This window comes from Tyto alba, unplaced genomic scaffold, assembly GCF_018691265.1.
Source record: "Tyto alba isolate M040663 unplaced genomic scaffold, T.alba_DEE_v4.0 Super-Scaffold_46, whole genome shotgun sequence".
Classification (NCBI taxonomy): domain Eukaryota; kingdom Metazoa; phylum Chordata; class Aves; order Strigiformes; family Tytonidae; genus Tyto; species Tyto alba.
Window position 1 is genome coordinate 13668230 of NW_024881322.1, and position 17191 is coordinate 13685420.

The 17191-nt window shown below is 37.3% G+C and overlaps 1 protein-coding gene across 1 annotated transcript in view; it reads left to right on the forward strand.

Moving 5' to 3' along the window:
• Positions 1–17191, forward strand: part of POU6F2 (POU class 6 homeobox 2) — a 315222-nt gene that overhangs the window by 258763 nt on the left and 39268 nt on the right. The window contains exon 6 of the mRNA XM_033007123.2: positions 86–232. Within this exon, the coding sequence (XP_032863014.1) occupies positions 86–232 (147 nt within the window). The remainder of the gene's footprint in view (positions 1–85; positions 233–17191) is intronic.

The following is a 17191-nucleotide window of genomic DNA, read 5'->3' on the forward strand; positions in this document are numbered from 1 at the left end:
ATGACCACTTTTATGTTACCCAGATAGCACTCTGTGTTTCTCTGTTTATTGGGGTTTTACCCTGATCTTTTCTTTCTTTTTTCAGCTGGTTAATAACCCGCTAGCGAGTCAAGCAGCAGCGGCTGCGGCAGCAGCAGCCATGGGCTCAATAGCAAGCTCCCAGGCCTTTGGCAATGCCCTCTCCAGTCTTCAGGGGGTCACAGGTCAACTCGTCACTAATGCACAAGGACAGGTGAGTAGAAGATGGAGCAAACAGTGAATTCTGATGGCAGGCTGATCTTGAGACAAAAATGAGTTCCGCTTGTATGACAGCAATTTAAAAGTGCACATACTGAAGATAAATAAATATTGATTTGCCAGACAAGGTAAGAAATGGAAAGTCTGAGAATTGGGAGGAAGTTAGGAGCTGTTAGAAAGTGTTTCCAAGCCAGAAAATGCTTAAGGTTTGTTTTATTTTAATTCAATCTTTTGAAAAGATCACAATAGTGCAATAAGATGGTATTTTAAAAGTCCAGCAACCCTGTGATTCTTAACAAATGTATCACCTATATATACCTAGTAACAGATGACTGTATTAAAGTGCCAATGTACTGTTAAGTCTACAGTTTTTTGCAAATTGTAGCTTTTATGTGTTACTTCATTTATAAAAAAGGTATTTAACATTTTAAGTAAAGGAACAGAACTTAAATAGTAATGAAGTATCTGGGATGGATTTAACTATGTGGCTTACTCATTTTCTGATGAACTAAGTTAAGCGATTTGCAATGGATCTGCCAATATGCAACACAAATTTGGGAGAAACTTTTGCTTTAAAGAAAGTTTTCCAAACAGAAACTTGGACAATGTTTGCAGTGTGTTTAAGAGAGAGATTGTGTGTTACCTGCATTTGGGAGCTGTTTATTTGTTGCAAACTGTTTCAGTCCTAATATGATGCAGAAAGATATGCATCTGAATCCATATATATATAAATAATTCCATTGATGTAGCATGTTTACATAGCTTTCAGATTGTGGCCACTGTCATTCTTTATTGTATGTACTAGGACAAAATTTAGCACAACTGCTTGATTCACATAAAGTCACTGCAACAAATCTGTCAGAACTTACAGCTAGACCTGGTAACTGAGTAATTTGAATGTCATTATTTTAAATGCTACAAATTGGGCATATGGTGATATCCACCATGTTTATGTGGATGTTAAGCCCTGGTAAATATTTACTGAAATGATGCAGCTTGGTTGATATGTGAATCTAAAGTTTAGTTTCTGCTCTTACTGTTTGGTAAAGGGAAAAAAAACAAAAAAAAACCAAAAACAAAAAAAAAAAAAAAAAAAAACAAAAAAAAAAAAAAAAAAAAAAACCAAACAAAACATGAAGAGCAGGGGGTTTTCCTGGTAATTTTCTATCACCATGTTATTTAACTGGAACAGGGGTGACATTTTTTTTAGTTTGGCCCATTAAAAAATAAAAGACAGTACTTTAGAGTAGCTCCCTTTTTTTTTTTTTTAAATAACACATAAACAAAGATGCATCCTGAGCTTCACTATCACCATCCAAGTCCCAGGAAAAAAAAATGCTGACCTTGTTATATTTACTGGGTGGGTGCAGAATTGTTCCATCACTACCCCGAGGGTTGAACGATGGAGCTTGTCAAAGTGAGGCCTTATCTAATGAATCATCTTATCGCAGGTGCACACCACACATATTAAAGGAGGATTGTATGAACAATGTGCCCTCTACAATAACCTTTCAATGTCTACTTTAACCCTTGTTTCAATCCCTTTTCATCAAAGGATCATTTTATGCAGCCAGCTTTAAATGGAGGCTCTCAAAAGCCTATTAAGATTTCTGGAGGGATGGGGTATTGGTTTGGAAGAAAAGTTGGTTATAATACCTATAACTCATAGTCAGATCAGCTCCAACCTAGAAGCCTGCTTGTTTCTATCTGTGCTCCAGAAATGGTTCACAATCGCCACTCACATGAGGCACTTGGCACCAAAGGTGTTCATTGTAAAAGCTGAGGATATAAACCCAGACTAGTTTTTTCCATACTTTTCCCTTTACGTGTTCTCCACAGAAAACATCAGCAAAGTGTGGCCATTCATTGTATGTTTAAAAAAAATACTACTGTGAAGATATCACTGAATGAAACTATAGATTCCCTCAGGCTGAGTCTTGTTTATTCCACACATAATGTAAAGTCCAATAATTCCACAGGTTGCAGAAAAAGAGAAGAGAAAGGAAGAATCTTCCCTGGTGTTGAATAAAATTACAGGATCTATCTGTTAGCCTAGCTCTTTTAAATAAGGGCTGTCTTTTTATTACTTGTTTTTATAAATGTTCCTTGGTTTATAATCAGTACTGTAGACCTTGCCACAATATAGATAAATATTGATAATAAGTGTGTAATATAACACCCATTTTTATAATATTTGGCATAAACACATATTGCTTAGAGCACACTTCTGAGGCTATCTGCCTGCAAAACAGGACTATTCACTGTAATTAAACTACATTCCAGAAATCAAATTACATTCCCTGCAAATTAATAGCATTATAGCAACTAAACAGGAAGTGAAAGGTATGTTTCTTCAAATTGGGGAGTGTAAGTGAATAGTAATTTTGGATACTGCATTTCTGAATAATCTGCTTGGACTCGTTCAGGAGCCAGATTTCCATCATATGTTAAGAATCTGCCTTTTGAAAATTGCCCCTTTCAAAGAATCAAGAGTGTGACACCCAGAATTCACTCCTTCAAATATAAGGCTGGATGACTTACCAGACTGTTTGTATGTGCAGTCTTTGTAATTATATACTGCTTCTATTATAGAAATTCAGGGCTTGTAAATGTCCATCTGTCTAGCTAAATATATGGTGATCAGTAATCCCTGGAGATATTAAGCTATAGGTCAAACCCAAGATCCTATGGCAAATTTAGGAAAATGATCTTTTAAATGACATATGGCGTGGCCTTAATTCCCAATAGTCTAGGAGTTCTTACAATCACAGTAACAATATTATATATATATAAAAAATAATTCATATAGCATATTTGTTATTAATTTAATTATTGAATTCACAATTATGGTGTGATAATTTTTTAATTATTTTTTTTCTGCTTGGATGGCAATATGAACCATAATACCAGAGCTCCTCAAGACCACTGTAGCAGAGAGATCTAATCCATTGGGGTAATATGATTAGATCACCTGATTAATTAGATATAGTAAAGGTGGAGGACTCTGAATCATGTTTTCATTTTCAGAGGCATATTATGAAGAGCTATTAGTCCATGTAATGATGCTTACATTCTGTCTGCCCTCAGTGCTTTCCAGGAAGCATTTGCAGGACTGGGCTTTCATATCTTAAATTTAAAGGCCAGGGTAGCAGAATTGCTAGATTCCACCACACTGATTTCTAAGAGAAGCTGTCTACATGCTTGGCTTCAGCCTGCCCTTAGAGTAGGATCCTAGTGCCATTGCTGCACGTAGATTCTTCAGACAGGTACCAACCAGACATTCCTCTTTTTCACTCTGTTACTGCAAATTAAATAAAATATTAGGAGCTTTGTGTGGGTTTTACTATGTCTATTAAGTACAGGAAATATATATTTTGGCTGTTTTCTTAATCTTTATGAGGAGATGAACCACAGAAATATGGAAGCAAGGTTGATGCTTCTGGTTTCCATAAGTGGTGCCTGCAATACAGCTTCCTGCTTCGCTAAAACATAGTGCTTAATTGTCATCAGTTGCATTAGTATAAGACCCTTGACTTCAACAGGATCAAATACATTTTAACTGCAGATGCTGAGTAAGTTTAATTTCTTTTAGGAAAAAATACATCCAAATTCAGCAATTGCAAAATATATTTTACCATAAAGAGTGAAAAAGTAGTATGTTAAGAGTTGACATAACTGTCTTGTGGTTAAAGTGGGCAAATACATTCTATTGCTTGGTAGGTTAATAGGAAAGCCTAAGTAAGTATGGTGTAATTGCACAGTACATACTTTAATTGAACAGTGAATTTAATTGGGATGGCATCAGTATAATCTAAGAATGTCCTTGGAGGAACTTGGGCTTCTTTAGATGTGAAACCCTTCTGTATATGAAAAACTCTGAGCACAGCTCCGCCCTGGCAATTAACAAAAAGTGACTAATTTTTGAGAGCTGTAGTCCACAAGTAGCTGAGGAAACTATATATAGAGAGAGGCATTGTTGATCAATTAGATAATAGGAGTACTTTGGTTCTCATTATTCTGATGAGAGGGTACACGTTTGCTCTTTGAGCTTCTTGATGGTAAATGGTGCTAATGAGGCCTGATGGATTCCCTGCTCCTAACAAGCCTCTCAGCAGTGCGAGTGATTACAATGGAGATAGATTTGATGGGATGCGCTCCCTTTTGTAGTGTCTCAGCTGCTGACACTCTGCGACATAATCAGGTCACAGAGCCAGTCACAGCCATCAGCAAAAGCCATAGCTCTATCCCTCATTATTAAAGTGCATTATTCAGTTCCAGGCCTTCACAATACTGCCAAAGGCCTTTTTTCCGTCTTCTTTTTTGTTAAGCATCAGTTCTCAAATACAAGGGTTAATAAAATCATCAGCTAAAGAACTAGTAAATTAAAGAAATGGAAATAAAGCACTCCCTTTCAAATTCGCTGAAGGATCACAATTAAATAAGCAGGGAATTTCTCGTCACCACACACTGTACAGCACAATGTAATATGTCATGTGCAATAAAAACAGGGAATAGGATTTTAAAAAATAGCATTGTCCTCATTGTGGACTGGCTTGGAAAGCGCTGAAGTATCCTCCATTCAGAAGGGAAATTCTGTCCTCCCAACTGTTACTACTATTTTCACCATTTTCTGTAACTACAGAAGATGTAGCGTGGTAAGGATTACTTGCAAACTGAGTTTATAATTTCAAGTGTAGCAGCTGTCTTGTCTTGGTTAAAGTAGCCGAGGCCATAATCTGGAAAATATATGATAGACCACTGTGCTGGGTCCACTCCATTCCCATGGACAAGGCCATTGCCTGCTTTTGGAGGGTGTGGAAAAAGGGGACTGTAGTATTTTCTTTCTATTCTGATGATACTCAGTTGGGGCTATCTCCCCTCCAAAAGCAAACACACTTTCTAAGTCTAGGGTTGACTTTCATGCAGTTTAGTTAAACAAGTGGCAAAACAAATGAGTGGAGAGCCCAATTTATTTATTTATTTATTTAATTAACTTTTTTGTTTCAATTTTATTACAGCTGATTATGAGTAGGTTTCAGCTACATAGAATATCTTACTTCTAATATGGAAATGTGTACCTTTACAGGGATTTACACTGTTTCTGTTAAATCACTGAAGTACAAATTCAGTGACAATAGGATAATTTTGTGTTTAGATACAACCAAAGGGACTAATAAATAGATTTTTTTTTCTTGATCAACTCCACAATTGTACCTCCTTTTTCTTGCTGGTAGAGTATGCTATGATGATCAAATGAGTATGTATATACAAAGTTTATTATAAAAAACTTTCAGTTCTCTTGAACCACAGATGCAAGAATCTCTGGACAGCTACAGGTCAAAGTGCAAAGTTAGCATTGTCAAATTAGCATTCATCTTCAAGAAGGTACGTAGAGACTAGCATGTGACCTAGGTTTTTTTTTACACTAACCAATAACACTGGCAATTATTGATGGGAGTGCAAGGTGGGCCCCCTCAGGGGACTTCAAAGGAGGACGTTGGTAATTTGTTGAGTTTTTCTGTGTTTTTTTTTTTTTTTAACTCTCAGAAGTTCTAGGAGGCCCAAAGCCACATAATGTATAACACTCCTCAAAGTCCTTCTGAGCATGTGCAATTCATACAGTTCTGCAGGTGTGTGATGTCTATTAGCCTTTCCTCTTAACAAGTGTAGATATGTTTCAGCTATGCAGCTCTAATACATGCTAATCACTAATACTTTAGCCCTCACATCTAACATTGTTCACAAACATCTAATCAGCAGTTGCTTAAATAGTGACTGCTCACAATGTCTTCCCAGGGCTAAGATTGACAGAAATCTGAGTTGGTATTATCAAAATGCTATATATTAAGGAAATTTCATGACAGGCATGAGATAATAAAAGAAGCACATTTTGAGGGAGGGGCTAAAGGGAGGGTTTGTAACACTCAGATAATACTAACATTTAAGAACATTCCTTGGAAAAACCTTTGCCAGAAGAATCTGTTTTGACAGACCTTCATATTAATATATTGAATTTCTGCTGGGTGGAGTTGGACTTTCTATTTTCCCCCCTCAAAGTTTCACTGGGCTGAATACATGTAGTTCTGTGTTTGCAGGAAGAAAAGGGCACATATTATTAGAAAAGGTCAGTTGTAAGGGAAGATTTTTCTTTTCCATTGGTTTCCTCTCCCCACAGCTAAACATTGAGGAGGCTGTTTGTTTAATTACCTCCCATGTGAGTTTGAATCAAAAGACAAATAATTCTTTTAACACGCTTTTGCTGACTGTGTCTTTATTCTACTGCACTATTTATCTAACCTCAGTTTTAGCCATGGTGGCATAAATGCAAAAATGTGTGGACCAAACTCTCGGGTCATGCAAATTGATAGTTTCATTGAAATGGACAGACACAGAGAGTGAGGCTAATGACACCAAAATAAGAGTTAGCTAGTCCATTTTAGACAGTGTTCACTGATAAATTTTGGATATCTGCAATTGTGAACAATTGTAAAATCCATATCCACGTTTTTTAATAACAGTGGTGAAATTTAGAACAGTTACCATCTGCAAGAAGGAAAAAGGATCTTCAATTAGCCCCTCATAACAACAAGAAGTTCAGAACCACTGTGGTGCCACCGTATTTTGAGGGAATCTAACTTTCTCAAAGGATTAAAAAAAAAAAAAAAAAGGCACAGTAAAAAAGATTCAGAAATTAATTATCCAAAGAACCAACCATGGCAAAAATCTTCCAGAAGGGCAGTATGACCAACTCACAACCTGCATGGACAAAGAGGCCAACTGTAGAGTAGCAGCATTACCACTTTCCTCCAAAGTGCCAAGAAAATGAGTACTAGGAAGGAGTAGTCCCAAAGAGCTGATGAGCTGAAGTCATACCTCTAATGCAGGAGACTCTAATATTCAAAAAAAACTACCAAGAGAAGTGCTGGTATGTTAAATAATATTTGTTGCAAATAGCAACTGCCAGGGGAACACCATTATTTAAGAAGAGTATGGAACTCTCCCTTACCGGAAAACACATACTGGAGCCGTACTGGATCACAACTGAAGTCTCCAAACAGATTTACCACAGAAGGCATAATTGGGTATTGAAATCTCTATCGGCTTGAAAGTCATCAGCTTCTATCCAGAAAAGCCACTGAAATTTCTTTCATCTAGCTTGCAACTAATCTTACTTTGAGCACTAAACTTTACACTTCAGATTTGTAGCCTCTTGCCTGGATCTCTGCCCAGGGTACTGTATCTCAGATGTAGGTTTTTTCAAAGGTGCCTAAGTCTTATTTTCAAACACAACTTACATACCTGTAAGAGCCTGAATTTCCTTCAATCGGTGTTATGAGTCTTAGTGCTTGAAGGCATGTCTATGCACTGTAATGGAGCATTGCGAGCAAACTGCAAGAGATAATACATTTATATGTCCCAGTGCCATACTGGCACAGATCCCCGAAGCCAAAACCATTGGTAGTGTGGTATTATGGCTGGACTAATTAATGATGCTTCTCAATAAGGTGACATAGGATTTAGCTCATTAGTTACTAGCTCTGGGGTCTTGGTAGCATGCTGTATTATGTAGAGTAAATATACTTTGAAGAGAGCTTTAAAAGGTACTTTTGAAAATGTTATTTACTAATCTAAATTAATTGTTTCAAGTCAGAAATATAGAACATACCCGTCCTTTTGTCACTGTCTTCTTAATTATTTCTGCGTGGAGGAGAAAACCAAACTACTAGTTCAGCTTAACTACCATTTTCATGAAAGCTAACTAGTAACTAAAAGAAGCACCTACCACTCTTATACTCTGTTCATTTTAGCATTATGAGGTGGTTATAAGCATGGCAAATTTTCATTGTTATCACCAGTGACATACATCACAGTCAATGACATCTTTCTGCTCTATGGAAGTTCTTACACTGCTGTCTTTATCATCATATCTTATCACATTCCAGTAACGCATTAAGAAACATGACTAGTGACTGTCACAAATTGGTCTTCTTCCCAGGATAAGCTTGTAGAAGAGAGTCACATGTTTGATACGGGCATTTGATTTTGTCTGTTAAGAATTTGTTTGTTTCACTTTCCTTTTAAAGTTTTGGTTTTATTGGGATTTAAAAAATCTTTATGAAGGGGATTCTTAGAGATGCATATTGCTTATATTTGCTTTAGAGAAAGGCAGATAACAGAAATATGCTTAGCTTCTGCAGCAGAATGTGGTGAAGCCAAAGGTGATAAACCCAGAAGTGTTCCTTGGCTACTCTTGGAATTCATTCCAAGTCCTTGACCTTCTCCTCAAAACAAACTCTGCTGTGCACAGAGAAGGTTTGACCATTATTATCCTGGAAGACTGAATTTGGTAATTATAGATTACATCCAGGAGCATTAGGTGGCCATTTAGATTCCGGGGAACCAGACCACAGAGGAACTGGAAGGTAAAGGCTGAAGTTTTCCTAGTTCATTGAACATTTCATGTTCATTGAAAATTCATTAAGATGACTTAAGCAAAGCAGTGGACAGAGTTGGTGCATGTAGATGGTGCTGAGAAAAGTGCTTTCTATGTTACTTATGTTTCCCAAACACTGTAAGTGTCATGCTCAGGAATATTGCATCACTGCATGCATTCAGGAGTTGACAAAGTTGACAACAATTTGGGGCCACGTCATCGTCCAACCAGGCATTACGGAAATCCAGCTGCATGAGATTCACATTAGAGTGGAATTCAAGACAATTCTTAATTTGGGATTTCTTCTTTAGACTGTCCAGAACTTCTTACGAGGTAATGGTCTGCACATTGAAATGTAGGAAGGCTGTAGGAAAGCAGAGGAAATAGTGGGCCAAATCTGAGAATTTGTTTGAGTTATCTTTCCAGATGTGCCTCATTATTTCTGAAAAAAAAAAAAAAAAAAAAAAAAAAAAAAAAAAAACAAAACCAAAAAAACAACCAAACAGATTATAGTTCTTTATGTAGATAGTGCTTAGTTTTATTTAGATTTTATCTGATTTATCCTACATATATCAAATGCTTTTTCCCAGCGTCAGAATTTCACTTTCTGCTCAACCGAGTTTGATACCAGAAAAAAGAAAACAAGAAAGACTATTTGGGCAGAGAGTAAAAGGCCAGCTCAACCTGTCAGAAGTGGAATTTAATGTAAAATGCTAAATAATTAAGGTCCTTGACTTACTGGTAGAGCACTGCTGCTGTTTTGGGAAGATTTGGAATTTCTTAGAAGTCACAAGTCTTCATGCATAAATGAAGGCCATTGGCTTTCTTGTTGGGCTGCAGTCTTGGTATCTGTATGTGAATGTCTTAGATACAGGTGAGGAGAGGAAATTTGAGGGTCCTGTGTTTGCCGTGCAGTCAGTATTTATTTCAAACTCTGAAACAAGGAGGGGCCCAGCTATTTTAGCAATAATTTGTGAAGAATTTGAAAATGAAAAAATATGTCTTCTCCGAGCAGTTTTCACATAAAGAGGAGGAGAAAATTGCAGAAGTTACTTGATTGACTCATTTGATAAACAACTAAGTTTTATTCGTGTAGCGTTCATGGTGATAACCAGCCGCATGCCAACCCATAGGCTTCTGCGTGTGGAACTTCCAAGTAGCACAGTCAACAGGAGTTGTCCCATAAGAGGAAGGATAATTCTCTGTCTTCTGGTTTGAATCTAGAGTATTGCATAGAATCATGCAACATCTTTTCCTGTGTGTTGATCTGTGAACAGTGGCAGGGAAAGGTCAAGCAGAAAAAATCACAGTCCTAACCATGAATGGACACTTAATCTATCTTTTTAAAAGTATATCTGTTTGCCATTTTTCTTCAGATACTGACAGCGTTAGGCTTCAGCATGTATGTATGCAAATGGCCCAGATATCAAGAAGAAAAAAAGGACTTTGAAATATCTATGCCAATGTTATTAAATATATATGATTTTTAAAGTACCTTTTTCACGTAAACTTCCTTCTTTGCACATTAATTAAATATTATCTCTAGGATAAGTATCTCTCATAGAAGATTAATGTATTATTGTCACATAAAAATGGAAGAGAATGACAGAATCTCTTTCCTTAAGCACAAAAAAGAATTTATTAATATAAAGAAACACTCATAGCCCTTGAGCAATTCTGTCTCCGATTCATAGAGAACCTCTCCTAGTCTCCCCTCATGTCTAGCTTCGTGCTAGAGATTCAAGGAAGCAATACATATATCCTGCCAGTTTAAAAATCAATCCACTTTTCAGGAGATAATTTAATATCAAGACATGATGTACCCAATATCCAAATATACATTCATTTTAATGTTTGACGCATCAAATACTCTGACATAGCCAAGTTTCAAAATAAATGGTTTGTTTTAGAGGTTGGATATGTCATATTAGCATCCACCCAGCAGATAGAGAAATAGATCAGAGAGTGATCAGGACATCAGGGAGACAGTTGAGAGAGAGATGAGAGAGGCCAGGTACATCATGTAATGTTAAAAAAAGCTAGCTAGCAAGAAATAAATTGTATAAATAGGTCATTGCAGCCCAACTGAAAAAAAGTTTAATTTTAACTTGTTAGCCATCATCTCCAGAGGCCTAATCCACTCCCTTCATTGCAGGATGTGCATTAAGATGAGATGTGTCTTGTTTGATAGCACAGATAGACAGACAGCCTCAAAGTGAAAAGATGATGTCAGGCTCATGCAGTTCACTAGCTTTGAGGGGGAATCGGCACCATTTGGCATGTTAAACTTTCCCTCTTCTTTCCTTCTCAGTTCTTTGCATTAGCCTTAGCTCGTTGTCACCTGTCCTGGTTTTGCTCTTTCGGTTCCTTCCATAAGTAGAAGCATAAAACCGTGTGGAAGCAAGAGTACGGATGAGCAGATACCTAGTGCCAGTGTTGGTGACAGACCCCCCAGACATCCCAAGGTATCCAATTCCCCCATTCCTGTTCTGCTTCCCCTGTCTCTACCATTTTGGTTTCCTGCCAACAACTCTTTGCCACACACTGTATCTGGGATTCAGTTACTTAAATATAGGTCTTTAGTCTCATTTTAGGTATTGTACAATACTCCATCAGGCCTTCAGTGGCCAATCCAGAAAAATGCTCTTCCCTCTAAGTCTTATTGCCATCTCCTGCCAAAATCCTAAAACATTTCAAATAGAGTAGATGTCTATATTTTTTTTCAACTGAATTGCTCCCCACTTATATGAACACATGCGTCTGTGTACATATACTCATTCACAGCTGAACGTATGCTTACCTGAACCTTCATGCTCATCTCCTCAGAAAAGATATAAGTTCCCACAGGGACCCCAAATTGCAAATATTCTAATTACCTCCTTGAGTCATGCTTCTCTCTGTGGGATTTGTCGGACCTTTATTCTGGTGGCAAATGAAAACAAACTAAACTTTCTTATCTCGGCATGAAAGATGCTGTGCTACTCTCTTTTTCCTTAAATCTGTCTCTAGTGTAATGTTTGAAGTGTGTAATCATGACTATACACAGTTCATAATTGTCTGCAATCTATTAACTGGGGAATAAACCTAGGCCTGTATTTTTCTAAGGGTTTGATTTCTCACCAAGTTATAAGTATTAGTGAATGACTGCAAAGTGGGAGTTAAAGGATACACTGTGTGATCACACTCTATCCTTTCACTACGAGGAGGTACCATGTAGGCTGATACTATTGGCAGCTCTACACAAGAGGCCAGAGGAAAGTCTTTAAAAGGTCAAGAAAACTGAGGTTTGTTAGCAGAACTGTGTGGGAAAGATTTCCCAACCCCTGCCCACAGGACGGCACAGTCTGCATGCTTCTTGACATGTGTTTCATGCTGATGAACATCACCTCCACAGCCCCCTCCGAATTGTTGGGGAGTGGCTTCCATTCTTAGGTGTTTAAATCACATCTTCTGGGATCTGCACTATAGGTCTGCTAATTTTAATTGTACAGTTACTCATGTATGGAGTTTATATGTGCAGTCTCTCACTATTATTAACAGCTATAGTGCATGCATCACACTATATGTTTAAATCTATATGTTCTTCTTCTGAATAGTCTATATTTGTACCCAGGAGTATGTCTGTCATCACTCTGCATACACTGAAATGTCCTGGCCATCACACCTACATATGTAGGAGACAGTCTCCTTTCTTTGCTCCCAAGTAGCTACATACATTTGAAGACAGAAGCTGTTTATGGGCATTGTTGAAAAATACTCCTTTAGCTAAAGCAGAAGGTTTAAGGATCTATGGGCACAGATGGTAGATGAATCACAAGGTCCCCACCTTTGAATGAGAACAGCATGTAATTGGCATTAGCAGAGAATGCCACATTCTTCTCTACCACAGCAGAGATTTTTGCCACAACAGCCAAGACAAAAACCTGCCTGGAAACTGTGATTAAATGCTTAAATAATACTTAAATGCTTAGAAAAGTTAAGATTTTTGCTTTTAAGGTTTCTTCACAAAGGTTCAAAGAGAACCAAACTACCTGATGCTCACCAGATAGAGAAGGGCAAAGGAAGCTCTGATACGATTCTCATCTATGAAGTCTAAGAGATGATTGAAAATGTTCTGAAATTTCAATCACAAACTATGCTTTTATCAGAGTATAATGAGGTATTGGACAGGAGTACAGGACAAAATCTAGACCAGCTTTTTGCCAGCCTCTCAGTTAGAGTAAGTCTTTAAAATCTGGATGTTAGACTACTGACCTAGAAATAATGTAAGTAATAAACAGAAGCATTTGCCTGTTCAAATACCTTCATGCTTCTGTTGTATACAACGATGAATAGTTAGAGCTTTGCTTACATGGAATTCCTTAACCAACAATGTATTACACATCCTGTATTTTGAGAATACAATGTCACAAGTATGTTACAACAAAAGCCTTTTTCTCTGAATACAGATAAAAATGTATATGTTAAATATTACTGAGTCAAGCTCAAATTCTCATAACCTGATCCATCAATTGAAAGCTCCCCTCCTAAAAAGCATTTACTGAGTCAAGTTGTACCTTTGGCTCCCTCTTGCCTTTTATTTCTCCTTAAAATCATATGCAGTGAAAAGAGGGAGCAAATATGAATGATGCATGCCTGATTCACTAAATCACTATGGTCTCTGGCAACAGCACAAATGTAGAAATGTTTAAATCGGCCTCACACTACCCAACAGACGATGCAAAAGGAGCCCTCAAAGAACACAGAGTGAAGGGAGATAAATGAGTATCATGTCAAGAAGGCAATTTCTCACTGAGTTTGCACAGAACATGGAAATTTGACTTCCAAGAGATGGTTAGGGAATCTTCCTAATAAATCTTTAGTCCACAGTCATTGCTGTGTCCTTCTTTTAAACTTACTTTTTTAAGAGCTGTATAAGTTATAACTTCCCCAGCGAAATGTGTCAAGATATTACCAGTCAAGTTGAAGTCATTTAAGTGAATCATCTCTGTCTCTGTGCTTATGTTTGTGATAGACAGAGATGGTCAAACAAGTTTCATTTTGTGCATGTGTTGAACAGCTTTTCAACCAGTGAGGTCTTCTCAAAGCCTTGTTTTATTTTAATAGTAACTCACAGAGGAAAAAAAAAATAAAAGAAGGTTGAGCCTCTTCCCTGGAAAAAGTATCTGTGATTTTTTTTCCTTATGTTTTTTTTTATATATATATAAATTATTTTATCCTTCTTTTCTATACAGCTGAGATATTCAGATAGTCAATAAAAAGGCAACTGTTTTTCAAACAAATTAGAAGCTGTAGGTCAATATTAGAATGTACTTCAGTCCTCAGCAGAGCCCTACATCTCTTTAGACTCTTGACTTTGAATTCATTTTCCCTAATTTTAACCGCAAGAAAATTAGCTTAGACTGCATCAAATCTAAGCCAGTTGCTTAGTGTTTTCCATTATCACTGAAAGAAATAGGCACTCTTGAAGAATAAAACACCTCACTGATCTCAGGCATGCTTTTTAGGCTGAGATGATTCATCTTGAAGAGATTCTTCACTCTCTGACTAGAGAGAGCTTGAATGACAGTCTACAACTGGACTTCTAATGCTAGGTGGCTAACCTTAAATTACATAAATACCATCCTTAGATTACCACGCACCAGTTATTTTTCATGGGACTTGAGTCGTTTTGATAATGCTACCCTTAAGCTCCCCATGACAGTCACAGGAGCTTTAACCCAGATCTTGGTAGCAGCTGACGATGGGCACACGGAACTCAGCACTGGTGGATCTGCCTTATTTTGGGGATGAGTCTAGATGCACTCTTTAATTTTTGTGAAAATTGTGCTCCTGCTTTTCTTGCTTACTTCTTTGTGTTTCCTGAATAAACAGAGAAGTAGCATCCCAGAGACCAAGGTAATGGTATCTGTTTGAATTATTTAAAGTGTACTTAACTTTACCGGTACTTTAACTAAATGATGGATAGCAATATGAAGGGAGGGTCTTTCTGTTGAGTATCTTTTCTTTCAAGTAAGATTAAGTGTTTCATATGTAGGATATTGTTATTTAAAAATCGGTTGTGCATAAATGATGACTTTGCATCTCTGAGGTTCTTCTGGTTTAAAAAAAAAAAAAAACACTTTGAGCCCATACTAGTGAGGAAGAAATCTCTCCCTTTGACAGATTACTTTTTACATTTCTCTGGGCATTTACCCTGCTGTTTTGGCTTTGACAGAAAAGAGATGCACTAAATCCTCAGACCACAGGCCAGCTTAAAATATTTCCAGCACAGCTCCAACCAGCAGATGCCACAAATGTCATGAAAGTGTCTTATCACATAAGAATTTCTGTCCTAAAAAATAGCCTAAGTTGCCAGTGTTCAAATATTTTAGTACATATCTAAGCCAAACTGATCAACAGCCTCTGAAGCTGGGCTATCATAATTATTGCCAGCTTTACCAAATCTTATTTAAATTTGTATTTATTCTGCAAAATTATGCATGCTTAGAAGGGAAGGCACATCCTCTAATTTGATTCCAAATAAATGAAACTTGACTGTTGCTCATGGAATTCTCCTTATTTTGTACCAACAAAGAGCATACTTTAGTATCTATTGTGGAAGGTGTCATTAATAGCCTATCAAAAAACCCCCTATAGGAATCAAACAGCCTTTCTACCCAGGGCTGGACCCGCTGAACTTCAGCATCCTTCTCAGGACTTGCATTGAGCGTATGAGACACGAGAAAATTTTTATTACAGCGTCACTTTAATAGCAACTCAAAGAAAGAAGTTGCGATCCCCACTTTGCACCTCTTCAGCCAGTCTTCTGCATGGGAGCTGTAGCTTCTTGTTAATTAACTCATTTTAATTGGTTTCTGCTTCTTCTCTAACTATGACCCTTTGGCTTGGTCTGCTACACAACACTGTTTATTCTTAAGCGCTGGGTTTATGTAAACTTTCTATCAAAATCGTCCCTTTGGAAGGGAAGATCGGTGATAAGGAGTTTCAATACTTGTGCTATCTTTGTTATCTCGTGTGGCTCACAATAGAACCTGAATCATCATAAAACTGCAGCATAAGTTTGTGTTTTATATGATGAACATCTGTAAAATAAGAAGAAAAAGGAGCTAACAATTCTCTACCTGACTTCGTATCTTTTTTAAAAATAAAAAAAAAAAAGGGAAAAAAAAGCCATGATTGTCATGGGTAAGAGTGCAAACTGTTCACCTCTTAAAAAAAAAGTGATGCAACTTTTTTAGGTATAAACTCATCAACATAATTCTAATGACTTATGGTCTTTGTTGTGAGAAATGAGAAATCCTGTGGTCTCACCCTAAAGAACATTAAAAAAACATTACTGACAGGAAATTGAAAAAGTAATATATGTCTGAATGAATATGACAACTTTTTTCTGATAGAGCAGATAGATAAATGTCACATACAAGTTTCAAAATACATTTAATTTTGCCACCACAATGGATATTCTCTTCATAAAATATATATGAGTCAGGTTTGAATCATAAAACTTGACTGTGATAAACAAATGCATATTTGATAACTTTTTTTTTTTTTTTTGAGATGCTCATTTCTTTTTTGAGGTTATTTGTTGTTTACACATCTTTATGTTTTCATTTCTGAGCGAAGCAGCCTGGGTGACAAATTTTATACACGTTGAGCCTGGATGAACTTTCTTTTTAATCTGAGAAATGGGTTCCTTTTCTTTTGGGGGAGGGTTGAGGGGGAAGGTGAGGCAAAGAAGAAGAGGCTGGCAGATGCACAGACTCTCTTAACTATCATAGACATCGCTGAGTCTTCTGAGCACTATTCAGGATAGGGTGATGGATGAGAAATGCATACAAGTATTTTCAGAGCAGGGGCTGGAGGAAGAATCACAGTAGGCAGAGCACTGTCTTCTACATTTTCCCCAGTGAGCAACAACTCTCAAACTAGGGGCCAGGTTGTCCATGTCCCAAGAGGTTAAAAAAAGTCTCCCTGTTAAAAGCTACAGAATAAATGGAAGTTTTAGGCTCTCAACAAATGAATATAGCTTTGGGGGAAAGACCTAAAGAGGGGAGAGTCCTCTTCTTTTGCAGTTCTCAGGCACAGATTTGCTGGGGAAGCAGAAGGACTTTATTCAATGTCACTGGAACATGCCGGTGTACTACTCGCCCTGACAGCATGGGAGCTTCCTCTCCCTTTCCAAAACAGGGACTACTTCAGCCTTTTCCTTCTCCAGTACCTAGCACATCAGGCTCCTAGTCCTCAACTGAGCTCTTGGGGCCGGCCCTACTGCACGTGCTCTTGGAAACCTTATCAGCAATGAATGCAGTGGGCTCTAGAGAAGGAAATCTGTTATGTATCCAGAAGCATCCCTCAGGATTCTAGCACTGCATTTGAATCTACGTTAAAGAGTAAGGTATAATTATGTTTTACTACCTCATTTATCAATCTTTTAGTATAAATTCCTGCCGCATTTTGAGCAGAACTGAATGACATTTTTTTCACTACTGACTTCTGATGGAAAAATGGCATTTAATC